At 43.4% G+C, this 25,609-nt stretch overlaps 12 protein-coding genes across 16 annotated transcripts; 7 read left to right on the top strand and 5 right to left on the bottom strand.

The window, feature by feature from the left end:
* The first annotated feature begins 25 nt into the window (after positions 1-25).
* Positions 26-7,262, top strand: LOC108110950 (enoyl-CoA delta isomerase 1, mitochondrial). 2 transcript variants are annotated; one of them, XM_041819065.1, is made up of 4 exons: positions 26-35; positions 6,246-6,481; positions 6,539-6,685; positions 6,739-7,262. In XM_041819065.1, the coding sequence occupies exons 2-4, from the start codon at positions 6,254-6,256 to the stop codon at positions 7,207-7,209; spliced, it is 846 nt and encodes a 281-aa protein (XP_041674999.1). In that variant the 5' UTR covers positions 26-35; positions 6,246-6,253; the 3' UTR covers positions 7,210-7,262. The 2 variants fall into 2 exon arrangements, with proteins under 2 accessions (XP_041674999.1, XP_041674998.1); XM_041819064.1 differs by lacking the exon at positions 26-35 and adding an exon at positions 6,003-6,081 and having other exon boundaries at positions 6,245-6,481.
* Positions 234-2,350, top strand: LOC108111138 (probable splicing factor, arginine/serine-rich 7). Its single transcript, XM_017220504.2, is given in 3 exon segments — positions 234-852; positions 854-1,345; positions 1,347-2,350. Coding segments are annotated over 3 exon segments (1,545 nt in total). The 5' UTR covers positions 234-366; the 3' UTR covers positions 1,914-2,350.
* On the top strand, positions 2,562-4,604 carry LOC108111094 (3-ketoacyl-CoA thiolase, mitochondrial). The gene is made up of 5 exons (XM_017220433.2): positions 2,562-2,674; positions 2,936-3,102; positions 3,367-4,140; positions 4,200-4,354; positions 4,418-4,604. The coding sequence occupies exons 1-5, from the start codon at positions 2,656-2,658 to the stop codon at positions 4,497-4,499; spliced, it is 1,197 nt and encodes a 398-aa protein (XP_017075922.1). The 5' UTR covers positions 2,562-2,655; the 3' UTR covers positions 4,500-4,604.
* LOC108111095 (translocon-associated protein subunit gamma) lies at positions 4,594-5,568 on the bottom strand. The gene is made up of 2 exons (XM_017220435.2): positions 5,315-5,568; positions 4,594-5,250 (listed from the first exon to the last, which is right to left on the bottom strand). The coding sequence occupies exons 1-2, from the start codon at positions 5,460-5,462 to the stop codon at positions 4,826-4,828; spliced, it is 573 nt and encodes a 190-aa protein (XP_017075924.1). The 5' UTR covers positions 5,463-5,568; the 3' UTR covers positions 4,594-4,825.
* Positions 7,263-7,451: 189 nt separating the features above from the next.
* LOC108110949 (enoyl-CoA delta isomerase 1, mitochondrial) lies at positions 7,452-9,075 on the top strand. Its single transcript, XM_017220244.2, is given in 5 exon segments — positions 7,452-7,560; positions 7,667-7,924; positions 7,981-8,127; positions 8,222-8,329; positions 8,331-9,075. Coding segments are annotated over 4 exon segments (852 nt in total). The 5' UTR covers positions 7,452-7,560; positions 7,667-7,696; the 3' UTR covers positions 8,700-9,075.
* Positions 9,076-9,248: 173 nt separating this feature from the next.
* LOC108110948 (enoyl-CoA delta isomerase 1, mitochondrial) lies at positions 9,249-10,408 on the top strand. Its single transcript, XM_017220242.2, is given in 4 exon segments — positions 9,249-9,416; positions 9,419-9,618; positions 9,672-9,818; positions 9,874-10,408. Coding segments are annotated over 4 exon segments (861 nt in total). The 5' UTR covers positions 9,249-9,364; the 3' UTR covers positions 10,336-10,408.
* Positions 10,399-12,514, bottom strand: LOC108110947 (dynein regulatory complex subunit 3). 2 transcript variants are annotated; one of them, XM_017220240.2, is made up of 6 exons: positions 12,277-12,514; positions 11,940-12,223; positions 11,588-11,766; positions 10,970-11,522; positions 10,572-10,906; positions 10,399-10,516 (listed from the first exon to the last, which is right to left on the bottom strand). In XM_017220240.2, exons 1-6 carry the CDS (start codon positions 12,512-12,514, stop codon positions 10,399-10,401), a joined length of 1,707 nt encoding a protein of 568 aa, XP_017075729.2. The 2 variants fall into 2 exon arrangements, with proteins under 2 accessions (XP_017075729.2, XP_017075730.2); XM_017220241.2 differs by lacking the exon at positions 10,399-10,516 and having other exon boundaries at positions 10,741-10,919; positions 12,277-12,367.
* A 300-nt stretch (positions 12,515-12,814) lies between these two features.
* LOC108110479 (serine/threonine-protein kinase dyf-5) lies at positions 12,815-18,131 on the top strand. 3 transcript variants are annotated; one of them, XM_017219554.2, is made up of 8 exons: positions 12,815-12,926; positions 14,567-14,767; positions 14,826-14,993; positions 15,055-15,393; positions 15,456-16,465; positions 16,688-16,963; positions 17,238-17,297; positions 17,697-18,131. In XM_017219554.2, exons 2-8 carry the CDS (start codon positions 14,612-14,614, stop codon positions 17,839-17,841), a joined length of 2,154 nt encoding a protein of 717 aa, XP_017075043.2. In that variant the 5' UTR covers positions 12,815-12,926; positions 14,567-14,611; the 3' UTR covers positions 17,842-18,131. The 3 variants fall into 3 exon arrangements, with proteins under 3 accessions (XP_017075043.2, XP_017075044.2, XP_017075045.2); XM_017219555.2 differs by lacking the exon at positions 17,238-17,297; XM_017219556.2 differs by lacking the exon at positions 17,238-17,297 and having other exon boundaries at positions 16,688-16,934; positions 17,697-17,838.
* LOC108110480 (larval cuticle protein A2B) lies at positions 18,130-18,994 on the top strand. The gene is made up of 2 exons (XM_017219557.2): positions 18,130-18,531; positions 18,582-18,994. The coding sequence occupies exons 1-2, from the start codon at positions 18,421-18,423 to the stop codon at positions 18,879-18,881; spliced, it is 411 nt and encodes a 136-aa protein (XP_017075046.2). The 5' UTR covers positions 18,130-18,420; the 3' UTR covers positions 18,882-18,994.
* A 467-nt stretch (positions 18,995-19,461) lies between these two features.
* Positions 19,462-20,835, bottom strand: LOC108110461 (larval cuticle protein A2B). Its single transcript, XM_041819079.1, has 3 exons — positions 20,817-20,835; positions 20,079-20,227; positions 19,462-20,001 (listed from the first exon to the last, which is right to left on the bottom strand). Exons 1-3 carry the CDS (start codon positions 20,833-20,835, stop codon positions 19,561-19,563), a joined length of 609 nt encoding a protein of 202 aa, XP_041675013.1. The 3' UTR covers positions 19,462-19,560.
* Positions 20,836-21,716: 881 nt separating this feature from the next.
* LOC108110778 (UPF0430 protein CG31712) lies at positions 21,717-24,938 on the bottom strand. The gene is given in 5 exon segments (XM_017219996.2): positions 21,717-22,357; positions 22,418-22,501; positions 24,143-24,415; positions 24,471-24,679; positions 24,682-24,938. Coding segments are annotated over 5 exon segments (870 nt in total). The 5' UTR covers positions 24,818-24,938; the 3' UTR covers positions 21,717-22,189.
* A 57-nt stretch (positions 24,939-24,995) lies between these two features.
* Positions 24,996-25,588, bottom strand: LOC108110779 (bis(5'-nucleosyl)-tetraphosphatase [asymmetrical]). Its single transcript, XM_017219997.2, has 2 exons — positions 25,367-25,588; positions 24,996-25,308 (listed from the first exon to the last, which is right to left on the bottom strand). The coding sequence occupies exons 1-2, from the start codon at positions 25,534-25,536 to the stop codon at positions 25,050-25,052; spliced, it is 429 nt and encodes a 142-aa protein (XP_017075486.2). The 5' UTR covers positions 25,537-25,588; the 3' UTR covers positions 24,996-25,049.
* Positions 25,589-25,609: the final 21 nt, after the last annotated feature.

Below are 25,609 nucleotides of genomic sequence, written 5' to 3'. Positions count from 1 at the left end.
CTACTGTTCACATAGAGTTGTTTTTATAAAAAAAATTTTTGTAGAATATCTTATTTTCTCTTAATTTAATTATTATAATTTAATTTTAATTATTAATTTTTATTTGGTTCTAAACAACACGAAAAATACTCTCATTCTGTAATGAATTTACTGTGTATTTCTGTATAGTGCTTCCTTAAAAAATCGCTAGACCATAATTTACTGAGTTGCCAGCTGTAATCGATTTATCGCTTCCGTGTTAATCGAAAGTTCGCGACGCGTTGCAACCCTTCATTTTTTCGCTTGCTTTTGGTAGGTTAATTGAAAACACTTTTATTGCAAATAAACTAATTGCCGAGCCGAGGGCGAATCGAGAAACTGGCAAACATGGCTGGCGGCAACACCCCGCGTGTGATCCAGGTGACCAACATAGCGCCGCAGGCCACCAAGGACCAGATGCAAACTCTATTCGGCAACATCGGAAAGATAGAGGAGATCCGTCTTTACCCCACTATCCGGGATGTCTCCTGTCCGGTGCAGTCTCGCATCTGCTACGTGAAGTACACGGAGACGACAAGTGTGCCTGTGGCACAGCACCTCACCAACACGGTGTTCATTGATCGCGCCCTAATTGTCATACCGGTGCTAGCAATTCCTGAGGAGTACCGGGCCCTGGAGATGCTCAAGAACGGCACAATAGTGCCAGGTCTCCAGAAACCGGACTCAAAGCTGCCGCCAGAGGTCATTAATCGTATCGAAGGTCAGCTTCCGCAGCAGGTGATTAAGACGTACGACCCCAAACTGGTGGAGTTTAATCTGCCGGAGTACCCGGCCTTGCCCTCCTTTTACGATGGCCGCAAGATTGAGGAGATTCCGGCGCACCATCATTGTGTGCGACGTAAAAAACGAGTGGCGCCTGGACGACCTGATGGATTGCTTTCAGCGCGCCGGCGAGGTTAAGTACGCCCGTTGGGCTGAAAAAGACAACAAGACGTACTGCATGATAGAATTCTGCGAACAGACCAGCATTATCCACGCTTTGCGCATGCAAGGCCAGGAGTTCAAGGGCGGCCATTTAAGTGTCTACCATTCAACCTACTCCATAACCAAGCCGGAGGCCAAGTCCAATGAGGCAGCACAGGCGGAGATTGAGGAGGCCATGACCATTGTGAAGGAGGCCCAGAGTATGATCTCGGCTGCCATTGACCCGGTGATTGGTATGCTCGCCAAGGACAAACGGCGCAGGTCTAGATCACGCTCCCGTTCTCGGGAACGTCGAACCAGTCGATCTCGCTCGCACCGTTCCACATCGAGGCGGCGTTCCAGACGTTCCGGTTCCAGGGAGAGACGAAGCGTATCCCGTTCTCCGGCGTTCACGCTCGCGGGGTAAACACTCATCTCGTTCGCGCAGCAAACGTTCTAGATCCCGACACCGTCGGAGTTCGTCGCGTTCCAGGAGATCTCGCTCCCGCGGCGGCAAGCATTCTCGATCGTCAAGGTCGCGTGGCAAGCGCTCCAGGTCCCGCCATCGCCGCAGTACATCACGCTCTCGTAGCTCTCGTTCCCATGGAGCTGGAGGAGGAGGCAGTGGAAACGGCAAGCGTTCTCGATCTCGCGAAAGGAGCAAGAAGTCACACCGCAGCGAGAAACGCTCGTCACGTTCACCCCGATCTAGAAGCAAGCGCAGCTCTCCCTCACCGCCGCAAGTGACCGGCAGTAGCAAGTCACGTTCTAGTCGCAGCAAGGACCCGGCCATCATCTCCTCTAAGTCTTCGCGGCGACGCGACCGCTCACGCTCTCCCGAATCACGAAAACTGAAATCTATCTCCGAGGACATGGAGGTGAAGAGTTCGCGGTCTAGCGCCGATTCGAAGTCACGTAAATCGGTGAGCGTCGAAAAGTCGGACAACATGGACATCTCCAACTCACCCTAGACATAGAGAGATTGCACACTACTTTATAATAAATGCAGAACTTAAGTAACTCCCGTCTCCATTATAAGCCGATACCCATTATTCTCAATGAGATTTGTATTCTGCTCATACTCTGTCCTAGTACCCAAGCATAAAGTCTAATTAAACAAGCAACATTTTCGGAATCTTTACTTAAAAGATCATCCTGTATACCCTTTGATATCTTATTGAATACAATTTTAAATTTCTTGGGAAACTTTTCTATTGAACTCACTGTATTAATTGCTTATAAAACCTGATTTAATTTATGTAAAGCTATGTTAATTAGCCCGAAAATACAACATATTTGGGAGAGCAATGGCTAATTTTGTACTAAACAACTCAAAACTTAAATCTTTTTTACCAAATAATAATTGTGTACGGAGATTTCCCTTCATAAAGATATATTAAGAAAAGAATTAAAGTCTTTTATTTGGAAACTACTAATTTTTATTTCATCTCTATTGAAAATTAAATAAGATGAATCGTCGAAAGCTATAAAACGTAAAGGCTACTTTTTTGCAGTGTATCGTACAGCTGTAGTAGGTGGGCTTGTCTCTTTTTTGTTTGCCAGAGAGAAGGAAAAAGCTTTTGAGCTTTCATCCAATAATATGTCGGCGATGGCGGCTATTCGCGACCAGAAGCCGAGAGTTATTGAATTGCGGTAGTCGCATTTTCTTGTATTTAATTATTTTTATTTTAATTAAGAGTGAAAAATTACAGAATGTCTGCAGCAACTAAAGGTAATTTTAGGAATCCTTTTCGGTAAAAAAAATATTTCAACAGTTTAGGTGCGAGATGATCTCGTATAAGGGGTATGAACTTTGGACTTGTTGATGTCTTATCTGATGCTATCCCCCCCGCACTCAGCCGGTTGCACTTTGGACCTGTTGAATCGAAAACAAAAATCCGCTTTCTTTAATTGCTAAATTTGTGCTATCACTCTTTGCCTACGCACATTATCTATGTCATACAACAATGTTCATATGTCTGTCCCCTAAAAGGTATCTATATTGTGGCTGCCAAGCGTACGGCCTTTGGAACTTTCGGTGGGTCCTTGAAGGGTATCAACCAGACCCAATTGCAAACCACTGCGGCAAAGGCTGCCCTGGATGCCGCCGGTCTTAAAGGAGAGCAGGTGGACACCGTCATCGTAGGAAATGTGATTGCGGTAAGTAGGATAATATCCAGGTCCTTAAAGATTGTTATAAAAACAGGATGTGCTAAGCAAAGACAGTACACAGTAAACAGACAGTTAAACTAAGCCAAATGTTTTAGATCTAGATAGTAATCGGTCAGAGCAACATTAGAGATTAGATATGGATTTCAATACCTGTCTTTTTATTTATCACAAACTGTGACTCCTTAAAATCTTTTAAGGAATCCGACATAGTTTATTTATGAATTCAAAAATATATTATATAAATCCACGCAGTCCTCCTCCACGGATGGTATCTATGTGCCCCGTCATGTGGGCCTTAATTGCGGTGTGCCGATCGAGAAACCTGCCCTTGGAATCAACCGATTGTGCGGTTCCGGCTTCCAGTCAATTGTTAATGGAGCGCAGGACATCCTGGTTGGCGGTGCCAAGGTAGCTCTGACCGGTGGAGTAGAAAACATGTCCCAGAGCCCGTTCATCGCCAGGAACGTTCGATTCGGCACCACATTGGGCGTCAATTACAACCTGGAGGATGCCCTGTGGGCTGGACTCACAGATACGTACTGCAAGCTGCCTATGGCCCTGACAGCCGAGAACTTGGCTGATCAGTACAAGATTACCAGGGAGCGCGTGGATGAGTTCTCTCTGCTCTCACAGAAGAACTGGGAAAAGGGTCAGAAGGAGGGTGCTTTTAACGCTGAGATCACACCTATCAAACTTAAGGTCAAGGGCAAGGAGGTGGACTTTGTGGTGGACGAACACCCTCGCCCCAAGACCACCATTGAGGGTCTGAATAAGTTGCCCTCGCTCTTTAAGAAGAATGGCGTTGTGACAGCCGGAACTGCCTCCGGAATTTGTGATGGAGCCTCTGCTGTCATTGTGGCCTCAGAGGAAGCCCTCAAGGAGTACAACCTTAAGCCACTTGCTCGTCTGGTGGCCTTCTCCTTTGTGGGCGTGAAACCCGAGATCATGGGAATTGGTCCAGTGCCCGCCATTCAGAATGTCCTAAAGGTATCTGGAAAGAAACTGGAGGACATTGATCTGATTGAGGTAAGAAAGATTTCTTACAGACTACTTATGAAATCGGAAAATAACCATAAGCTTAACAGATCAATGAAGCCTTTGCTGCCCAGACATTGGCTTGTGCCGATGCTCTGAAGCTGGATCCCTCAAAGCTGAATGTGAACGGTGGCGCCATCGCTCTGGGTCACCCTCTGGGTGCCAGTGGCTCTCGTATCACTGGTCACCTGGTGCACGAGTTGCAGTAAGTTTTAGAGGATATAAATCACAAAGTGATCATTGTAATATGTTCTTTAAATTTTTCCAGGCGCAAGAAGCTGAAATACGGCATTGGATCCGCCTGCATTGGAGGTGGTCAGGGCATCGCTCTTCTCCTCGAGGCGGTTTAAGCTCACAGCTCAACTGGAACTCGTCCTGCATTTACACTTAAACTAGAGCTACAATTTCCGTTTCAAAACTCCCCCGATAGCAATAAAGAAATTATTTTACCTTTACAATTTATTAAATCATCTGCATATGGAAGTCTATCAGCTTTCTACAAGAAAGACAACAAGTTGGTGTTTATATTATAAAATTTCTATGCTCGCATTGCTGGAAACGCCAATGGGAATAGGGCTGACGGATGAAAAGGAACCAGCTAGCTGTCCCAGGAAATCTCTTGAAGGGCCTTACATTACGAGTACATGAACATGGGATGACATGGCGGCGATTTCACTTAGTTCGTCTGGGCGCTGGTGGAGAAGAGCGCCAGGGCGCCGCTGGCGATACCCACGGAAAAGATGTAGTTGATGAACGGCGTCGAGTTCTTCAGGATAAAGAAGCTGATAAAAATAATCACAGCCAAGTAGATGGCGTTGTTGTAGAAGATGGAGAAGGTGGTGGCTTCATAGTCAGCCACCTCGTTCTTCTTCCATAGGATGCGCTCATCCTTTTCCTTGCGGGTAACCTTCTTATCGTCGCCCACCTGGCGGTTGACCTCGCGGGTCACAGCCTCCTCCCTCCTTCCGGCGATCTTATGCTTCAGCTGGAACTTGATGTTCTTGTAGGCGGTGGCCATTAGATAAGTGCTAGCCGCCGTCACCAAAACGAACAGGATGGAACTGGGCCACAAATCCATGTTATGGATGCGCCAGAAGAGCCCTGTAAGGAACATCACTTTCATTCACCAAGTGTTCCAAAACATACAACGTGTCACTTTACTCACAGATTGGAACCGCTGACACGATGAAGGCATTGCCGTAGAAAAGCGCCGAAGACTTGGTGCTCACGTTGCGGCTGAAGTCCTGCAGCAGCAGCTCCTCCTCCTTGGTGAATCCCGAGGATTGCACTTTTTGTTGCTTACCGGAGCCCATTTTTCGGTTAGATTTTCGTAGAGAAAGTAGCGAAGGCTGAGGTGGAGTGTACACGAATGCAAGAATACGATTCGTTATCGGCGTCGACGGATTGTGACGTGTAAACGTCAAAAAACAAGGTTGCAATACGGCTGTCAGTGCAAGAAGTGACACTCGATGGGCGATAACAGGTTATCGCTTATCGACATGGACGAACAGTTATTATGGCGGTTTGAATTAATTATTTGAATGAGATCTTCAAATACTTCCTAAATAATATAAAATTGGAAGCTTTCGAAAAGATATCAATGGATTTTGCAGATCAGCAGTTTTATAAATTTTTTCAATAAAAAGTCATGAAAGCTGTGCAATTTATTAAACTGAAATTTAACATAATAAAGAAATTTATTTATATTTTTCCATAACAAGAAAGCAACTATTTAATGTTAAAAGTTAAGCCTACTTCAACGTTCCCTAGATATGCTTATTAAATGTTTTCCTTATAAAGGCATAACGAATTCGCTGTTATCGGATTTTCCATCCGAACCCTATACACAACTCCCCTGCCTAATCGATAGCGCAACAGGTTTTGCGGCAGATGAGGTTGTTTGTTAAAATAGCTCCCGTTTTTATAAAAAAAGGTAAGTACAAAAATTTATTTTTTTAAAGGTATAAATTTCTTTGCGATATATCAAAATACAAGCAACAAATATATATTTGGATTTTTTTAAGATTAGGCAGCCTAAAAAGTTTTGTACCGGTATCCGTTCAAAGGTCACTTTCAATTACGCCGTTTTGCATTTCAGAGCATAATGTTGCGATCAAAAGTCCTGAGCTTGGTGGCCCGTAGTGGATCGATCCGCCTGATGTCCACCGGCACAAAGTTGACCACTGTGGATGTCAACGACAAAACCGGAATTGCTACTCTTACAATGAATCGGCCACCCGTAAATGGACTCAACCTGGAACTACTGCAGGATCTGAAAAGCTCCATTGATGAAATCGAAGGCAACAAAAGTCGCGGTTTAATTTTGACGTCGGTTAGTCAGATTTAATTTCGTTGATTTTACAATATTAATTGCATAATTCACTTTTAGTCAAGTTCCACTATATTCTCAGCTGGTCTAGATATCCTGGAGATGTACAAGGCGGACAAGGACAGGATTCGAGCATTTTGGACGCAACTACAGGAGACTTGGCTGGCACTATATGGCAGCAGTGTGCCCACAGCAGCGGCCATTAATGTGAGTTCCTTGTAAGACTCTAGAAATCATTCTCTAAAAGACTACGTCTTTAGGGCCACTCTCCCGCTGGTGGATGTTTGCTAGCGACTTCCTGCGAATACCGAGTCATGGTGCCCAAGTTCACAATCGGCCTTAATGAAACACAACTTGGTATTGTTGCGCCCAAGTGGTTCATGGCCTCTTTCCTGAGCGTTTTGCCACAACGTGAGGCAGAGCGCGCCCTGAACCAAGGACGTATGTTCACCACAGAGGAAGCCTTGAAGGTGGGCCTCATCGATGAGACTGCTACCAACAAGGAGGAGGCAATTGAAAAGTGCACCGCCTTTATTACAACCTTTGCCAAGGTCAATCCTCTGGCTAGGTCCCTGACAAAACAGCAATTCCGAGCTGCCGATCTACAGCAACTGGAGAACGAACGAAAGGACGATTTGGAGAAGTTCTTGTTCTTTGTCAATCAACCAGCCGTACAGAAAGGCCTTGGCATTTATCTCGAGGGACTAAAGAAGAAGGCTAAGAAGCAATAATTAAAAGATTTTATACATTTTGGAATAGTAATAAAGCTTTTATAAATCTAAAAGATCATTACATTTGTATGATTTCGGAGTGAATTTCAATATTGGCAGTAAACTAATTTACAATTTATATTTGTTTTCATATGTATAAAGCTGCTGGATTAATGCAAAGGGGAAAATATATGAAATACAATGTTTACCTGTTTAATCAAATATTTAAAGCTTATTATATTCGATAATTGTCAGACTGTCAGGTCGATAGTTGATAACAATTCTCTGGGAATATTCCACCGATGATCGGTAGACTTTTTAACAGCTGAGTAGATAAGAATTTTTAAAATCAGTTATTGAAATATTAACTAGGTAAGTAATTATAATTAAATTAATTTCGTAAAATAGTCGTCATTTTAAAAGAATTAAGAGAATGAGATTTTTTCTTTCTACCCAATAAACCACATCTGATCCAAAGGTCGTTGTTTTATACATATATCAAAGAACGATGTTGCACTCAAGTCTCTTAAGACTAGTGGCCCTCAGGGTCCCAATAAGACTGATGTCCTCTACCACCAAGTTGACCACAGTTGAGGTCAATGATAAAACAGGAATCGCTACCCTCACAATGAACCGCCCTCCGGTAAATAGCCAAAACGTGCAATTATTGATAGATTTGAAGACTTCCGTCAATGAAATTGAGAAAAACAAATGCCGTGGCCTCATTTTGACGTCCGTAAGTTGTTATGTTTACTTATTGAGTAAAGTAAATAATAGATTAATATTTTGAAGGCAAGTTCCAATGTGTTTTCCGCTGGTTTGGACATCCTGGAAATGTATAACACTAATGAGGAGCGTCTCCGTGTCATTTGGACTGAGCTGCAGAATGCATGGATTGCCCTCTATGCTACCAGTTTACCCACTGCAGCAGCTATTAATGTAAGTGGAACTCTTTTGAATTCCCAGACTTTTAAGTGTTTCAACAGTATAGCTCAACAATGATTTCGTTAATATTGCCCGTATGACTTTCCAGGGCCACGCCCCCGCCGGAGGCTGCCTCTTGGCCACTGCCTGCGAGTATCGTGTGATGCTGCCCAAATTTGTAATCGGATTGAACGAAACCCAACTGGGAATCATTGCCCCCAAAGTGGCTGATGTCCGGATTCGTCAACGTACTGCCCCAAAGGGTGGCAGAGCGTGCTCTCACTCAAGGTCGTTTGTTTACCACGCAGGAAGCTTTCGATGCAGGCCTAGTTGACGAGATCGCCAACTCTAAGGAGGAGGCCTTAGAGAAGTGCGCTGCCTTTATCGGCAGCTTTTCTAAGGTTAATCCACTGGCCCGTGGGCTGACCAAGCTTCAGTTCCGTGCGGAGAATATAAAGGAGTTTGAAAAAATACGCGAAAAAGATGTTGCGGATTTCATAGCCCTTGCCTCTCGTCCTGAGGTACAAAAGGGTATGGGCATTTACCTCGAAAATCTGAAAAAGAAGGGAAAGAAGGAAAAGGACTAAATTAAAAAATGGATTCTATTTTATGACATAAAACATGTTGATCATGTTCGATTTTGAAGAGCAGACCAGATACCAGCATTTAAATTAGAATTATAAGATTTCAAATCGATACGTTAAAAAACGATTCAACATATGTAGCTTAAAAATAAAAAATATATGTCTATATTTTCAAAACATTTTTCATCGTCCACAAACCAAGATCATCTCGATAAGCAATACTTATAAAAACGAAGTTAATAAACCAAACAAATAAACATCTTCATAAATATATGCATTTTAACTGCGTAATTTGATTATTTCTTTAATATCTGATCACGAAAAAATTATCTAAGTGTTAATAATAGAACAAATATAAATTTTCAGATTACTAATTTAATTACCCTGTGCATTTCAATAAGTTTGGTCACCTTTTAGTTTTTAATAAAAAAAATATATTCTCTAATAAAAATCTATTAAACAGATACGTTCGACTGATACTTGTTGATCTAGATTTTTTCCGCCGTATAAACTTTGCCTGGAAATGCCGACCAGCTGATCGTTTCGGATTCAGTGTTTGTTTTATTTGGTTCGCAACTCGACTTTGTATATGATAAACAGGTTAATTTGTTTAAATTCCTATCTGCCGCTCAGTGCGTGATTGCTGCTCCAAATCCAAAGTCGTCGTAATGTTGCGTAACAGGCTAATAGATGGAGTCAAGAAGATAAAACCGATAATTTGCGGGGACAATCGCTACGATACTTGGTCAATGGAGCGAACTCAAAGCTGACAACTATAGAGGTCGATGATAAGAGTGGAATCGCGACCCTATCGATGAACTTGCCACCAGTTAACACTTTGACGATGGATCTGATGCACGACATTATCGATTCGATCAATCAGATCGAGAGTAACAAGAGCCGTGGTCTTATCCTGACTTCGGTGGGTTTGAGTTACGAAAATTGATTCCAATATTAATGAATTTTAACTTCTAGAGCAATGACAAAGTCTTCTCCGCTGGCCTAGATCTCAATGAGCTGTTAAACCCGGATGTGGAGCGTTTGCGGTTATTCTGGACGCGATTTCAGGACTTGTGGCTAGCCCTGCATCTTTGTGGTCTGCCCACAGCAGCAGCTATTAACGTAAGTCTAACTTTTGGGATAGATATATTAAAACTCTTCAATAATCCCAAAAAAGGGTCATGCTCCCGCGGCCGGATGCGTCTTGGCCACTGCTTGCGAGTACCGGGTCATGCTACCCAATCTGTTCATCGGAATCCATGCTACCCGTTTCAGTTTCGTTATCTCCAAGTGGATGATGAACTCATACCAGAGCGTCTTGCCCCGGCGCATTGTAGAGCGGGCCCTTAACCAAGGTAAACTCTTCGGCACTCAAGAGGCACTGGAAGTGGGCCTCGTCGACGAAGTGTCGTGCAGCAAGGAAGAGGCTCTTGAGAAGTGCACCACTTTCATAGCGACCTTTGACAAGGCGAATCCCGTGGCCAGATGTCTTACGAAACGAATGTGCCGCGATGCAGATGTACGAGAGCTGCTTAAGGATCGGGCCGGAGATCTAAAGGAGTGCGTTGACTATGTAACTACTCCGCTTTTCCAGGAGGGACTGTGCGCCCACCTCGATGGCCTTAAAAAGAGGAAATAGCGGGCTTCTAAAACTGGGTGATCAAATTGCATTTATTATATATGTATATGTGTATTAAAATTGTTAATTCGAAGGGGCTTCCTGGTGCAATTCGTTTGGCAGATTGGCCAAAGCCTCTGTCATCATTTCCATAAATGAGTTGATCTCTAGGACCTTGGCACGATGGCGGTCTACTTCTTTGCTGTAAAGATATAGATTTAGTGGACACATCTCATAAAAATCTGTTGGGATCATACTTGTTAAGCTTCATGATCATTTCATCTATGAACTCCCTGCTGCGTTGGGCCATGCGATCCTCGCGCTCATCCACCCGTGAGGTATGGGTTGTCATCATGCCATCCACAAATTTAAGGACTGCCCCCCGGTCATCCACACACATTCTTAACTCTCCGGGAATGGCATTTAGCTCATTGCAAGAAAGCTTGTTGGAGAGAAACTGGGTTACAATCTCAGTCATGTTGTCGGCGAAGTAGCTACACAGAACACGCAGCTGCTGGAAGATCACCTGAGCCTGCTCAACAAAGCTGGCCATCAGCTCGGAGATCTTGCGATTGAAGTTTAGCGTGGAGTCCTGACAAGCAAAACTAAATGAATTATATAATTGGACCTTAGATCAACTTAAACTTTTATTCACCTCAACAGCCTCATGCAAATGAAGCTCCTGAGCCATAAGACTCTCCCACATCTCGTTCAGGGAATCCTCAAAGTGGGCAGTAAGGGTATCCAACTGGGTTTGCACCTCCTCCAACTCTTCGTCTCGTTGATCGAGTTGTCTCCATTTCAGGCGCATCTCGTCGAAAGTTCGCTCCTTATACTGTAGGAATTCCTCGATTTGTCTTTGTCCCTGGGCCTGTAATTCCTCCTGACCTTCATGAAGGTTGTCATTGAAGTCGCGAATCTCCTCATCTCGTTCGCCGAAACGCTCCAATCCCAGACGGTAGATCTGCTGAGTAAGCTCATACATATCCTTCGAGTACTCTTCGTAGAGCTCCTGAGCTTGTGCCCCCACTAACATAAGGATACGCCCGTTTTCATCGCCTCGCCACAAGGAATCGAACAACTGCTGACCATCCAGATGCTCTACAAAGCTGGAAGCCAATCGATCCGCCTCGGCCATTTCGCGAGCCTTCGTTTCCAAGCCCTGGATCTCCCGCTCCTGTTTATCCTCGATTTCACGTAATTCACGGCTAAAGTAATGGAAATACGTCATTATGCATATACAAGATAAACTAAGATTGAGGGTAGAACTTACTAAAATCGCTTTTGGGCTTCCTCCCTAGCCTCTGCTTTGATGAAAACGTATTCGTAGTAATTCAACTGGGGCAATATAGCAGTCACATAGGATGACAACGGAAAGTCTGGTGTTTTCGAAATGGGATTACCCTCTAAATTGAGAACTTTCAGGCTGCTCACAAAACGCAATCGTTCGATCTAAAAGTATTTAAACTTACAATTTTAAATTTTCTTTCTGACACATTCTGAATAAAGGTTTTTAAATGTTGTTTTCCAAAGAACTTTCAGTTTTGCTTAATATCAAAAAAATATCTGGTATATAAATAATATCCCGTTTATTTCATATAAATTATCTTTTTAAGCATTCTTACCCCTTCCACCGTATCGATGAGATTATTACCAATGCTGAGAATAACCAAATTCTTTAATGTATGTATATTTTCGATTTTCCGAATGCGATTGCTAAACAAAGATAACTTTTCCAGATTGACTAGTGTTTCTAAGTTCTCAATCCGTGTGATGTAGTTAAAACTTAGATTCAAATCTTTTAGAGCAGTGAGCATTTCGAGATGCTCAATCACCTCGATTTTGTTGCAGTTCAAGCAAAGCTTTGTCAGATTGGGCATCATCCAGAGGTGGTCAATCCTTAAAATGTCTACGAAATAGAACATTAGCTTAATCTTACATTGTTTTTAGAAAAGATCTTACTCTTGAATTCCAATCGCATGGTGGTAATGCGGTCATAAACCACCGGTTCCAGTTGATGTAATCGTCTAGCTTCCCCCTTTTGTCCCTCCTCCAGATAGGCGGTTTCGATCATTTGACGATCTATGATGCCTGGTTCTGGACAGTTTATCTCTTCTAGGAAGCCCCTGAGGGGCTCCTCTTCCTCCTCCTCCACCTCAGCGGCACTCTCACTTGGCTGACTTCTAACCGGCTCGTCCATTGTGGTTGGTTCTTGTACAATATATCCCTAATCCGCGTGGTCCGCAGAATGGACGGCAAGTTGCCAGGGCAACCCGCAAAACATTGCCCTGCCTAGTAACCATTGGTCGTGTTCCACCCTCGAACACTTCGTGAGTTTGTGGAACCGGAACTGGAGACCCTTTCAGCCGGCTCGGGGACCTTCGGCTCTTTAGCATTCTCTCCCGGATTCGAAGGGTGGTCTACTTAGGGCTGCGGTTGCTTGGGTCGTCGCGTTGTTGTGGATATCGGGACAGTCAGTTGTTAGTGTTTGCTTATCAAATAAACTTCTGTTCGCAAAGGATATCCGCATCGGGAGCAGCCATAAATCATATTTAAAACGGACTAACACATTAATTCAAGCGATCTCGGATTCAAATGCAATTGAGCTTAAGGTATTAGTGATAAAAAGTCTCCAAATAATTAATCTTCTGGTGAAATGGGCGATGAAAAGATGACTAGACCGAAGGGACTTTTTGTCAACCCCCAGTTCAATCGATAAAGTGACCCCGAACATTTAACTTTGTTTATTTGTTTGTACACGGTGCGAAAAACGACATAGTAGCTTATCGGATATAGTAGTGCATATAGTAATCGGCTAATCGGGCGACGGATGTGCGTGCCAAGAGTTTAAGTGAGTCAAATGTGAGTGGTTCAAGGCTGTGACGCATTATTCAAGAAAAAGCCTGGTCGAACCGTGGCTCCGGTTGCCCCGGGACCGCCCCTTCCCCGCCCGAAATTGCAAACCAAAACAATACGAGTATATACATACATATATACGGATATTAAAGGTGAAAATGGTTCGTATAGTATGAATAAATTATCACCCAAGGAACTAAATTCGCCAAGTGACCACAAACCAATTACGAAACAAAACTAAACCGACTTGAGTATAAAATATTGTTGCAAAGTTTATAAGTAGTTGTTTTTTTTGAAAAATAAGAAAAGCTGTAAAAAAATGTAATATCAGATAAATTTAAAGTAAAACCTTATCGACTTCATGTTTTCTTTACGGTCAACTGAAGAATGCATAACTTATTGATTTCTGATTATGTGAGTACTTACTCAGTTTTTTAACTTCTAAGCTATCAATGTAAAAAGTACCGAGTAATGTCTGTAATGAAACAGAAGAAACCGTTCTTAAAATGAAAATTCCAATTAATTTAACTTTCGTGTTATTATCTTGAAGAAACAAAAAAAATTTCTTTCGACCACATTGAATGAAAAGACATACAGCCGAAATCGAGCTAACAAAGGAACTCCTTTATTAAGGAAGAATTTATTTAATTATTTATTAAAGAAACATTTAACATTTCTGGTTACATGTATGAAAAGATAAACTTTAGCTTTTAAAGCGTTGTCTAAGGACCTCCTAGACCAAAGGAGAATCTTCCGCCATGTGCGTTTAACAAAATGGAAAGTAGAACGAACTGCAGCGCCATCTTTTTGAAGAATGAATCAACTGATTAATACTTTTCCTTTTATACACAAAAATTAGCAACGTTTTAGCTTTTTTTTAACTTTATTAGAAACGCTCTAGGAATGCGTTTAAACTTAATTTTTACTTTGACATTTGACATTATGTTTAGTGTTTAGTGTTCAGACTTGTTACAAAAAATGTCTTTCAATTGAACACAATATGAGTATAATCTATATCGCTCGTTAACTGAATCGACTCTAGTTAACAAACTTGTTAGGACAATCATAAATCATGTCCAGGAGTTCTTTCCCTTCCTTTCGTTTATTTCATGACCCTGATGAGAAATTCGTTTTTGGGTTAAATAAATTTGGTCAAGTTCTTAGCCGGCTACACGTGATCGATATATTGATTTTAATTAACTGAACTGGCATCCGAAAATGGAGACTCACGAAATCCCCCATTTGGATTTGATTTGTGTTGAGTGTTAGTCATTTAATTTAACTGTGATTTCCCTTGAAGTCCCCTCATGTGGGCGGTACTCATAAGTTATTAAGGACTCATTCTGATGTCGCGTGTGGCTTGTACTTACCTTGGATTTTCTGTCCCTTCGTGTAGTCGCATCCGGAGAATGTGTGAAGAGCTGCCCCCATCTGCCTAAGCATGAATCGCTATATCACGCTGACCCAACTGGGCGATGGAACCTATGGTACCGTGGTCCTGGGACAGCGCAAGGACACTGGTGAAAAGGTGGCCATTAAGCGCATGAAGCGCAAATACTACTCCTGGGAAGAGGCAATGAATCTGCGTGAGGTCAAGGTGGGTTTCGCTCATCTTCCTAAAATTGAAGTTTCCTGAGAATTTTTCTCTTTTTCAGTCTCTGAAAAAACTTTCTCATCCGAACATTGTAAAGTTGAAGGAGGTGATTCGGGAGAATGATACCCTCTACTTTGTATTTGAGTATATGAAGGAGAATCTCTACCAGATGATCAAGGATCGGGATACACACCTGCCCGAGCCGGAGCTTAAAAGTATTCTCTTCCAGGTGAGTTGGCATGTCTGAAGAGTCATTCGGAGATGTGATAACTTGGCAATTCCTTGTCTAGGTTTTGACTGGTCTGGCCTTCATGCATCGCCACGGCTTTTTTCACCGCGACCTTAAGCCTGAAAACTTGCTGTGCTCTGGCCCGGAGCTCATAAAAATAGCCGACTTCGGGCTTGCCAGGGAAATTAGATCAAGGCCCCCATTCACGGACTACGTCTCGACGCGATGGTACCGGGCACCAGAGGTACTCCTGCACTCCACCAACTACGGCAGCACAATTGACCTCTGGGCCATGGGTTGCATCATGGCCGAGCTTTACACCTTTCGTCCTCTCTTCCCTGGCAGCAGCGAGGTGGATCAGCTCTTCAAGATTTGCTCCGTGCTGGGCACTCCAGAGAAGGTAAAAATAATAATTTTCCTATCCGGAGACTACATAACATTTATTGTCTCTACCTACCTCAGGGTGATTGGCCGGATGGTTATCGCCTGGCTAGCATGATCCACTTCCGTTATCCTGACTGCATCAAAGTGCCACTAAGCAGCGTCGTCAGCCGCTGCAGCCAAAATGGATTGGATCTGTTGGAGGATCTACTTGCCTACGATCCCGACAAACGTCCGACGGCTCAACAGAGTCTTAAGTATCCGTATTTCCACGCCCTCAAGCGAATCTCGCCCACAGCGGCCACCAAGGCGAATGTGAGGCTCAACTCTAAATATGCGGCGTCCAATGGCCATCCGGTTCAGGCTGTCTCCAACAACGTGCTTCCGGTACAAGAAAAGCTGCAGGCGGTCACAGAGTTGCTCCACCAGACTAACAATAACATCAATAGCCACACCAATCTTAGCAAGAACAACAACTTGACGGCCAAGAATGGGGGCATGCCGAGAAAGTATCAACCGAAGCTGAGCTTTTTGACTACCAACGAGATGGGTGCGGGTTCCCAGGCTGATTCATCTAGTCTGGGCGGAGCCACAGTAGATGGAGTTCAGGTGCCACAGATTCAGAACGGTGGAGAGTCCATAAATGACATCTACCTAAACCGCAACATATCGCAGCTCTTCGGACTGCCAGCTGGTTCGCAGCAATACCAACAGGCGCACCACCCGAATGTCTCATTCAGTACCACCACGTCCCGAAATGCCGGCGCCATCTACGTCAATGGCAGTCATCTTAGTTACGACACGGCCAACATGAATGCCAAGAACAATGCCAAGATTGTGGTGGGCGCATCCAATGGTGGTTACTATGTGCCCGTGGCCAGGCCATCACTTCTGGGCCCCGAGGCCAAAGTTTACAACGTCTTCTCCAAGGTCAGTGCCAGCCAGGCTCCACCCAGCCTCATTGTACGACAGCCCCAACTGCAGCCGGAAAGCGGTCAGCCGCCTATGCGACTCTCGGGAAGATCGCGAGCTGCTGCCCAGGAACCCAAATTAAGTGCACTAAAATCGGATGATCTGGATCTGATATTAGGGTGAGTTCATGAAACAAAAGTAGGTTAAAATAGCACTTTATAATTAACCTTGACTTTCATCCAAAACTTTTTTATTTCTCAACTTTTAAATGAAAACGAAAAAGTATTGGAAGAATTTGTAAAGTTTGAGCTACAATTTCTGAGTGGGAGCACTCCTGGCACCTCATTTCGTTTTGTCCTCAGCCACCTCACTGTGTGTTTCTCCGTATCTCCCCCACGTAGTTCCAAGCTGAAAACCTCCGCCAAGCGTCAGCGCAATGCCAAGGCCAATATTCTGCTGGAGGACCTCTTTGGACAGCTATCCATGGATTCGGACAGCGATGGAAAGTATCCGCACACGGTGCCTCCAACGCAGCAGGCAAAGAGTGGGAAGACGTCGACTGGTGGCCCTCGAGAGCGGGATCTTTTCGGGGAGAGCTTTCTGCCCAGGCCGGGATTACGGAAGAAGGCCACCCAAAGCAGTCTAGAGGTGAACAATGGCAGCCACGCGGACTCCCTGTAAGTGGGTAGGATGACCTTATCGCTGAGGACATCCTCGCTGGCCTGCATGCCCTGTAGACCTTGACCCATGCTTCCTTGCATCCTCATGATCATCTTTCCTGCATCCTGTCTCTCTCTACATTGTACTATGTCTCTTTCCTTTCTTCCCTCTTTCTCTCTCTCTCCCTCTCTCTGTCTCTTAATCGCGTTGTCTCTGTCATCGTTTTGTGTGTGTTTTCATTTGCTTGTCATTGAACATTGAACATTGAACACTTTGTCTGGGTGCCCCAAGTGATAACTCCTCCTCGTCCTCCCCCTCAATTGATGAAGAATGTCGCTTTTGGCCCATAAGGTAAAAACCAACATTCGCCATTGAGCTGTAAATACGTTTCAGTAGCAGTAGAGACTCTTAGCCCACAATATCATATCATCATCGTATATGGGGGAGAGACTTGCCGATCGTACTTGTGAGTGCTTTCAGCAAGGATTTCCCTTTCAGTAGTTGAGCACTTATAATTTGCCTGTCTCTATTTACACAGTATTTTATTAGAATAAATTATCATTAACTAGAAGATTTTCTTTTCTATACTTTTAATATAGACACTAACTTAGGTTCTTTATACAAAAGATATATTTTCCTCAGTGTTTTAATGAATTTTGATTTTAGTAGCAAAAATAAATACATTTACTAACATTTTACTAACACCCCTTTGTTTAACATATTTTAAATGCTTAACTCCCATAATTTCAGAGCTCCAAACACTCAAAAGGAGAAGCATACAGTGGCTGCCAGTTTCCCCTGGGATGAATCGAACAAGACGGAGGATGAGAAGCTTACGGCTTGGATGGTAGCTGAGAATGGTAACTTGGTTTTGGGTAGTCATCAGCAAGCGTAGAAGTCGACAGCACTCCACTCCAATTCACAACAAGTAGTTAGCAAACATTAAATTGGAACTAGCGAATGGTAGAGTTAATTAGATGAGCACAAATTGAAATTTCTGGATATGGAGTTTCAATATAGCCACTATCGTATTCCCAGGATCGCTGCTGGAAAATAAATTCTGAGGAGATCGACTTGCGAAATGCCGTTGTACCTGAAACAGAATGGAGTAAATTCAAGTGCCTGCTGGTCTGCATATTTTCGAACTGAGTCTATATCCAAATCACCAAGCCATGGAATCATCGATTGGGCGTGTAGAGATAGTCTAGTCTCGATATAATGTTATTGCTGTGATACAACTAAGCTAAAAATATTGTGTAAAGTAGTCTACGAACTTGAGTCTCGAGTGTAAGTTGTACTTTAAGCTACTATACGATAATATAATCCGAGTGAGTTTTGAATCGATTGCAACAGTTAAAGGCAAGTGCAGGGATTTGGTTTCATTTCCCTCATGGGCGAGGTATATGGGTTGCATAAGGCTTAAGAGTAGTGCGCGGTATTTGATTTCAGCTCCCATAAGTTGGCCACTGCGACAATGGGCCAAGCATTGTCTTATAAAAGAGGTCTGAGCCCTGCTCTTAGTCATCAGTCGAGTGAAATACATCGCTCTAATTACACCTTAAACGTCTTCGTCATGAATGTCTTGGTAAGTGGGGACACTGTACATCCTATTGCGTATCAAAAACTTTGCTATAGCATTCCAGCATCGCCTTCTGCCTGATCCTGAGCGCCCTCGTCGCCGTTCAGGCTGGGATTATTGCCAGTCATCCGGATGAATTGATTGCTAGTCCTGCCCAGTATGAGTTTCATTACTCCGTCCACGATAGCCACACTGGCGATGTAAAGGATCAGTTCGAGCACCGACGTGGCGAATATGTAACTGGACGTTACTCCCTCATCGAACCCGATGGTCACCGTCGAATTGTGGACTACACCGCCGATCCGTTGCTGGGATTCAATGCTCAAGTTCGTCGGGAACCAATTTCTCGCTATTGAGATGGGTTATTAGAAGAAGTGATACAGGATTTATCCACCGGACCGGACTAACGATTTGTCTACTTTTAAGATAGAAACCTTTATTCGTAGAATAAATCTGAAGGCTGTTCATTTTAATATTGAAGTTGATTATTGATCTACATAGTTCGTTTAACAAAAAAAAGCTGGAGGAGTTCTGTACAGTCTTAGTTCTGTTTAAAAAATGGAGATAACCTGCCAAGAAGGTTTTAAAATTGGTGTAAAAAACAATTAGACAATTTTGTAATCTGATCATTTTTGTATAATAAGACTTAGGAAACATCTATATCTTCATTTATGCTAATTGCAATTATCAAATTTCAATATTTCCCAAATTTTCATATAAATTTAAAAAATCAGTATAAGATATGTTTTCTAAAAATGCATTTATTGCCTTCTATTTACACATAGTATTACATAGATGAGATAGGGGCCCTCAGTCATCGAGTTATGGCGCTTTTGATGACCGGATGCCGAAAAGTCTTAGAAGAGATATCAGAGAATAGGAAAGAAGATTGGTACAGAGGAAGCTACATAGATATGATAGGAGGTGTCTGGGTGGTTAAACAATAGTTCAGATACAGATGCGGATGCGGATGGGTCGTCGTCGATGCGATGAAGTCAGTGTTTGCTATCTCTCTCGATCAATCCTTCCCAAATCTTAATGGTAAATGCCGAGAGGAAGTTTAGCGGGAGCGAGGAGCTTGGGTGCCGCATAAGCCAGGGGCAATGGTGCGGGAGCCAGGAGCTTGGCAATTGGCGCAGCCTTAATCACCTTTTGGCCCAGAGGATCACGACGAACCACGGCATTGAAGCCATTGTGGGCATCTGAGGTGTAGTCCACAGTACGCAGGTATCCATCAGCATCGATCAGTGTGTACTGACCCTGGACCTGATCGCCCTTCCTGGATTCCGTCTGGCTCTTGATGTCACCGGTGTGTTCGTCGTGCACAGAATAGGCGAAGTCGTAATGGGCAGGTGCCTCCACTTCGACGGTCTTCAGCAGTGGCTTCACAATGGCCGCTGGCGAGTGGTAAATGGGGCTAATCGGCAACTCAATGGCAGCGACGGCTCCAACACCCAGGATAAAAAGTGAGACAAGCTGGAAGTGGTCATTATAGGTAAGCTAGATACTAATATCCACTTTATGAAAGAACTTCTAATATCCTTTTCACTTACAGCGAACATTTTGGCTTGGACTTGTCTTGGGATTTGGTAGATTTGCTGACTTGGTGGCTGCTGCGGCTCCTGCACTGAACTATGTCTCCAAGTGTTGCGATCGCAACTTTTATAGTCAAAAGCACTGCTCTCTGGCCCTGCCCCACCACCTCAAACACTTGATGGGTGCCACGCTCCAAGCACACGCACCACATACTTCATAGCCCAAACCAAAAAAAAAAAAAACTACACTCCCCAAAAACCGATCTCCGATCACCCAGCGAACCGGAATCCAGCTAATGCAAAATTGTTATTATATTTGTATTTCATTTTTTTGGCAAATCTAGCGCTATGGTAATAAAACATTTACTCTGCTCCACTTTGGGCAACAATGTAGCCACCGTAATCTCTTGTCTCTGGATTGTCAATCGATTCCTATGGGTCCACCACAATTCATAGCTTAATATTGAGCCAAAGTCAAGTGAAAGTTAAGGGTGATATTTATGTTCAATGAGTAAACTATTAATTATTATTGATAAATTGTCATTAGCTATCATAATATTAAATTACCAGTAGGGTATTGGATTAGGAGTTAAATTTAAGCAATTGGCGAAATATTTTGAACTGCTTAAAAATCTTTAAGATAAGCTTAAAGTTAACTTTCTTCTTAAGAAATGGTAAATATTTAATGCATAAATATACCTTAATTAAAATTTCCCTAGCTTTTCTATCAATCCGAAATTAGAGCTATTGAGTTACCAGACAAGTTGGCTGACATATTGAATGGCTTTAGGAGGAGGGGCATTAGCGTATCTCCCGTCACATCAAACAAATTGCACGTTGACATTCGCAGATCGCTCGATCAGCAAAAATCGCTATACTATATGTAGTTTAAGAGCTTTGCCGATTTTCCACTTAATTAATTAATCAAATTGCAACATCCGCCCGTGTGCCGCCCAAGATCGCTGGTGTGGCTCTGGATCTCGATCTGGATCTGGGCCTGGGCTGGTCAGGTGGCAGAGCCGTCGCCTTCGCCTTTCACGCATGTGCTCCGCACACAAATCAATGCACCATGGACTCCCCAGACCAAACTCGTTGCCAAATTCGATATGAAGTAATAAGCTGGTCAAGTGGGGTGTGGGGGGTCAGGTGGAGTTGGTTGCAGTGGAGTGCTTCAGTGCGTATGCGTAATCTTGCGCCACATTTATTTAGAACCACATTACGATTGCATTGCGAGTGGTTTGACTCTGAATCTGAGTGGTCGTGGACCAATTTGGCATCGCCGCCGCCTGCTCACGCACTCGGACAGATCGGTTCCTACGTCTCCCCTTCCGTCGACTGTCCATTTGATCTCAGGTTCCATTTCTATGCCTCGCGCGCGGGCGTGCCGGCTGTCGTTCGCTGTCCAGCGTCGCCCAACCCAATCAGCAAACAAGACATATAAATTTAAGTAGTCTCTATAAATAATAAGTTGTGTCTACTTAGCGACATGTACACTAGCGGAGATCGTGTCCGATACAATTGCAGGAATCAGGGGATAAGGGTGGCGGCAGGAGCTAAAGTGCACGCATGTTTTGGCATATCTGTCAAATATGCTAAGCGAATGGCACTTGATTCTTTCGGCAAAGCTCTTTGAATCTACAAAAATAAATATCACTGTTTGGCATTTCTAAAGATTTTTATTATCGATTTCATCTGCGTTATATGTTTTCTTGAAATATCAAAAAATTGCAAATAGATTACATATGTATTTCACTGACATCTTTTTGGTTTTTTTTGTTAATTGTTTCAGCTGTGACAACAATACGACGCACTACACATAATCATTTGTCTCACATATGAATTCATTATGTAGAAAAGGTTAAGTAAATCGCTAGCGTATTGTACTATATAGAGCCGTATATGTTCAGTAATTGGCAATTTTGAAAACGTTGAATCTATTTGGCTTCCCTTTGCCTGCTCCTAACACCATTGCTCGTCCTTAAAATAATAATAAAAATATGGAACACAATTACAACAATGAAAACGAGTGCATGATCTTTGGCGCAGGCAAAAAGCCACTGAGGTAAAAAAAAAGCAAAAGCTGTTAACAAGAAAAGGTGCGACGGTCACCAGAATGATGGCTACACCTCTCATAATGCTCCCGGCTTGAGGGAGAACGAAAGCTTCGGCCTGGAATTGTTTTTGCCTAATATGACCTTCTGCTCCTCCTTAACACGCTTCTCCTGCTCCTTGCGCATACGTTGCCGCTCTTCGTCCATCAGGCGCTGCTCCTCAATTATTGCTAACCGTTCTTCGGCCTAAGAAAATCAAAAATCAATAAGAGAAACATTCAAATAATTAAATTGATCAAATCTTACAAGTTTTCTTTGCGCCTCTTCGATTTTACGATTGTTTTCGGCCAAAATTTCTTCGAGCTCTTCGCGTTTTTGTTTTTCATCCTCCTATAAAACCCAAACAAAATGACGATTAATACAAAAATCGACTCTTTAGCCGGAAGCTTAGAGCTAAGATATAAAATAAACAGTTTCTTGACATCCGCGATGCAAACAGTGCGGCGTATTCGACGCACGTTTGTGGTTGCAGTTTTTTGCTTGATGAGCTGCAAAGGCAGTTAGAATCTAGTTTTATGTTTAACAATAAATTACAAAGAAAATTTCAGTAGAAAGTAAAACATTTAGTAGTGTCTAATAAGAATGTTTAAAGTAGGTTTTTCTTTTAGTTTATTACATTAAAGGAGCACACAACATAAACAAATGTACTAGTATTTGCTAAATGGTTGGTCTTCATTTGATTTTTTTTATTGTTGCTACTTACTATTTAAATAGGTCATTATTCCAGTACAAAGGCTAAATTTGTGTTAATTTATAGGTTTTTTTTTTTTTGCAGATTTTTGATTTGGGAGTTTTGTGGAGTTTTTCGCTATTCCAGACGTACAAAATTTGCTCGCAAAAACAAAAAGCTCAAACACAAATAATTGGCAATCGGTACGGTCAAGAATCCAATGCAAATCCGGTTTTTAAAAATCTTACAGAGAGAGTTCTATAGAGCTAAACACTTGGGGTGAGTCTGTGGGTCTCTTTGGCGTCCATTCGCCGATCACAATTTAAGATGGTTGTCGCGCCTGTTTATCCGTACAGCTGCTGGCTTATCACATCGCTGGCGTAGGAAACTCACCCGTCATTTTTTTGGCATTGAATTGCTTTGCATGCAGCGTACAGTTGGGACTATACTTAGTCGGCCCGCCCCACAACTAGAGAACCTAACTACCCGGACTAACTTAAGGACACCAGCTCAGTTTGAATTGTTTGGTTTTTTTTTTTTTTTTTTTTAGTGTGCGGGGGAAAGTGCGTCCATGGACCAAACGCTTGGCAGCAGGCTTGCTCAACTTCCGGCAAGGCGGCTCAACGTGTAGAGCACGAGAGTGTTTTGCTGTGTCGGGTAACAAAACACACACTTGCATACGGGACAAGAGCAGCACGTTCGTTGCACGGGCCTACTGAAGCGGAGTTTGCGCGCAATAACAACAACAACGAGTTACGAGAACCAATACCAAAAATTAAAATTATACAAGATGTGGGTAGGAACGAACAAAAGATGAAGCTAAGAGAATGCAAGAGTTCTGAAATAATGGGCATCAAAAATGTGACACATGCGACACTTGGCAATGTCGTCATTTTGGCTTTTTTGGTAGGAAAAATAAAAATTACAAAATTATTGGCAAGAAGAAAAGGGGCGAAATTATCCGTGGCGTTCTCATCACGACTCACTAGCTGGCTGGCTGCGTATGAGGGCTCTGAAAAGGTGTGACTGGTTAGTGATGTAGCCGGTTAGTGAGAGCCCTGGGCCCAAGGTTATGCAAGCAATATACTACGGATATGATGATGGGACATGGAAGGATGTATGAATAGCCAGTGAGTCGCGGCTGAGAGCGCCGCCGGATCCATTTCGCGTGACGTGGTAGAGACGACTGTTTGAACTGCTGTTTTGGGTTTATTTAGGTGTACGGTAGATGTGGCATTGTGTACGTTTTTCTGACAGTGATAGCAGCAGTCGTCCAGCGGAATCTGAATACGAGCACCTACCTCGCGCCGGCGTTCTTCTTCGCGTATCTGCTCTCGCCGCCTCTCCAGCTCCAGCATCATTTCGCGTTCCATTTCTGCCTTGGCGGTCTCGACGCGTCTGTTGACCTCCTGCTCAATCTCGTCGCGCCGCTTCTCTAGCTCCTCCTCAACGCGCTTTTTTACCAGCATCTCGATGCGTTTAGCGGCCTCCTCTTCGATAGTCTTTTGTTCGACCTCCTTTGCACGCCGTTGCCGCTCCATCTCGGCCAGGCGTTCGACCTGCAGCTGGTTTTGCTGGAATGGACAGTATTAGTTTATTTAATACCTCAGTGACATTAGGTTTACTTACCTCGTCCAGCTTCTTGAAGCGGCTGCGTTTCTGTTTACTGCGTTGCGACTCCTGCTCAGAGTAATGGCTGTCGCTGCTCGACGATGTGGAGCGTTTCCGAGACTTAATAATCGAGGGAGAGTGACGATAGTCGCGCTCTGTGTGGCGGTCACTGCGGTGTCTGTCACGTTCGCGATCCCTGTCTCGCTCGCGGTGTCGCCCATGATTTTCACCTCCGAGGATTTGTCTCTATCCGTCCGGGTACTAGGTCGCTCGTGGTCGTGGTGGGACTTACTGCGTTTTTTGTGCTTGCTCTTGTGGTGGCGTCGCTTGCTTGACGGACTGGGAGTGCGTGAATGCGAACCCATTGCACTGAAGTGTGTGGTTATTTTTAAGATTTACGCTTTGGAAAATGCTTAAATCGGCTGCCACAACAAATCAATGGAAACGAGTAAAAATCTCAAGCAATTTTCACAGAAGCCTTGAAAATAGTGTGGCAGTTTGGCCGGACATGATTGTGGTATTTTTTATACTGTTTTCGGTGCTTTATTTATATACATTTCAGTGTTGCGCAATGTTTCATCGCTTATTGTTTTCAATTTACTTTGGTTTGTTTTGATCTAAAATCATGTTGTGGAATTTGTCGATCATGTCTTGGTTGTCTTTGAAGCCCACGATTTCCTTAGCCTCTTCCTTAGGTAGCCACTTAAGTTCTGTGTGCTCCTCAGACAGAATGGGCTCCTGGCACGGATTCCGCAGCTCAGCCAGCCAGTAAATCACAATCTTTGGCTTGCCCCCTACCGCATAGTTAAGCGTCAGCGGCGAGTCCTTGTATATGATCAGATCCTTTTCGTCAAAGCTGTGGATGTTTTTCAGAAATTAAGAATGTCATGACGAGAAAATAGTTAAGCACTTGCCCGGCTTCCTCTTTCGTTTCCCGCAGAGCAGTGGTAAAATCGTCTTCGCCCGGGTCTACATGACCCTTAGGAGAACTCCAGTGGAAAGAGCCATAGGAAGCCTTTAGCAGAAGATATTCAATTTCCCCGCAAAGACGACGAAAAATAACAAATCCAGCCGCTTTCTTCATTATACTGTTGTCAACTCGCCAGAACCGGTGTCTGACCAGTGCTAGAATGTCCTATGTAACAGTGCTGTTAATT

This window comes from Drosophila eugracilis, unplaced genomic scaffold (assembly GCF_018153835.1).
Source record: "Drosophila eugracilis isolate 14026-0451.02 unplaced genomic scaffold, ASM1815383v1 contig_445, whole genome shotgun sequence".
Lineage (NCBI taxonomy): Eukaryota > Metazoa > Arthropoda > Insecta > Diptera > Drosophilidae > Drosophila > Drosophila eugracilis.
Note: the sequence above shows the minus strand (reverse complement) of the source record. Positions and strands in the feature narration are given on the sequence as shown.

Coding starts and splice junctions, on each gene's coding strand:
- LOC108110479 (XM_017219554.2), top strand. CDS start 14,612: ATGAATCGCTATATCACGCTGACCCAACTGGGCGATGGAACCTATGGT. Junction 14,994..15,054: donor TTAAAAGTATTCTCTTCCAG/GTGAGTTGGCAT, acceptor TTCCTTGTCTAG/GTTTTGACTGGTCTGGCCTT. Junction 16,964..17,237: donor GGCAGCCACGCGGACTCCCT/GTAAGTGGGTAG, acceptor GGGTGCCCCAAG/TGATAACTCCTCCTCGTCCT.
- LOC108110947 (XM_017220240.2), bottom strand. CDS start 12,514: ATGGACGAGCCGGTTAGAAGTCAGCCAAGTGAGAGTGCCGCTGAGGTG. Junction 12,224..12,276: donor CATGCGATTGGAATTCAAGA/GTAAGATCTTTT, acceptor TCTATTTCGTAG/ACATTTTAAGGATTGACCAC. Junction 11,767..11,939: donor TCATCGATACGGTGGAAGGG/GTAAGAATGCTT, acceptor AAATACTTTTAG/ATCGAACGATTGCGTTTTGT.
- LOC108110779 (XM_017219997.2), bottom strand. CDS start 25,536: ATGAAGAAAGCGGCTGGATTTGTTATTTTTCGTCGTCTTTGCGGGGAA. Junction 25,309..25,366: donor GAAACGAAAGAGGAAGCCGG/GCAAGTGCTTAA, acceptor AAACATCCACAG/CTTTGACGAAAAGGATCTGA.
- LOC108111094 (XM_017220433.2), top strand. Junction 4,141..4,199: donor AGGACATTGATCTGATTGAG/GTAAGAAAGATT, acceptor TAAGCTTAACAG/ATCAATGAAGCCTTTGCTGC. Junction 4,355..4,417: donor CACCTGGTGCACGAGTTGCA/GTAAGTTTTAGA, acceptor AAATTTTTCCAG/GCGCAAGAAGCTGAAATACG.
- LOC108110461 (XM_041819079.1), bottom strand. Junction 20,002..20,078: donor TCCAAGCCAAAATGTTCGCT/GTAAGTGAAAAG, acceptor GACCACTTCCAG/CTTGTCTCACTTTTTATCCT.
- LOC108111095 (XM_017220435.2), bottom strand. CDS start 5,462: ATGGGCTCCGGTAAGCAACAAAAAGTGCAATCCTCGGGATTCACCAAG. Junction 5,251..5,314: donor CGTGTCAGCGGTTCCAATCT/GTGAGTAAAGTG, acceptor TGTTCCTTACAG/GGCTCTTCTGGCGCATCCAT.
- LOC108110950 (XM_041819064.1), top strand. CDS start 6,040: ATGAGGTTGTTTGTTAAAATAGCTCCCGTTTTTATAAAAAAA. Junction 6,082..6,244: donor CTCCCGTTTTTATAAAAAAA/GGTAAGTACAAA, acceptor CGTTTTGCATTT/CAGAGCATAATGTTGCGATC. Junction 6,482..6,538: donor GCGGTTTAATTTTGACGTCG/GTTAGTCAGATT, acceptor ATTCACTTTTAG/TCAAGTTCCACTATATTCTC.
- LOC108110480 (XM_017219557.2), top strand. CDS start 18,421: ATGGGCCAAGCATTGTCTTATAAAAGAGGTCTGAGCCCTGCTCTTAGT. Junction 18,532..18,581: donor TCTTCGTCATGAATGTCTTG/GTAAGTGGGGAC, acceptor ACTTTGCTATAG/CATTCCAGCATCGCCTTCTG.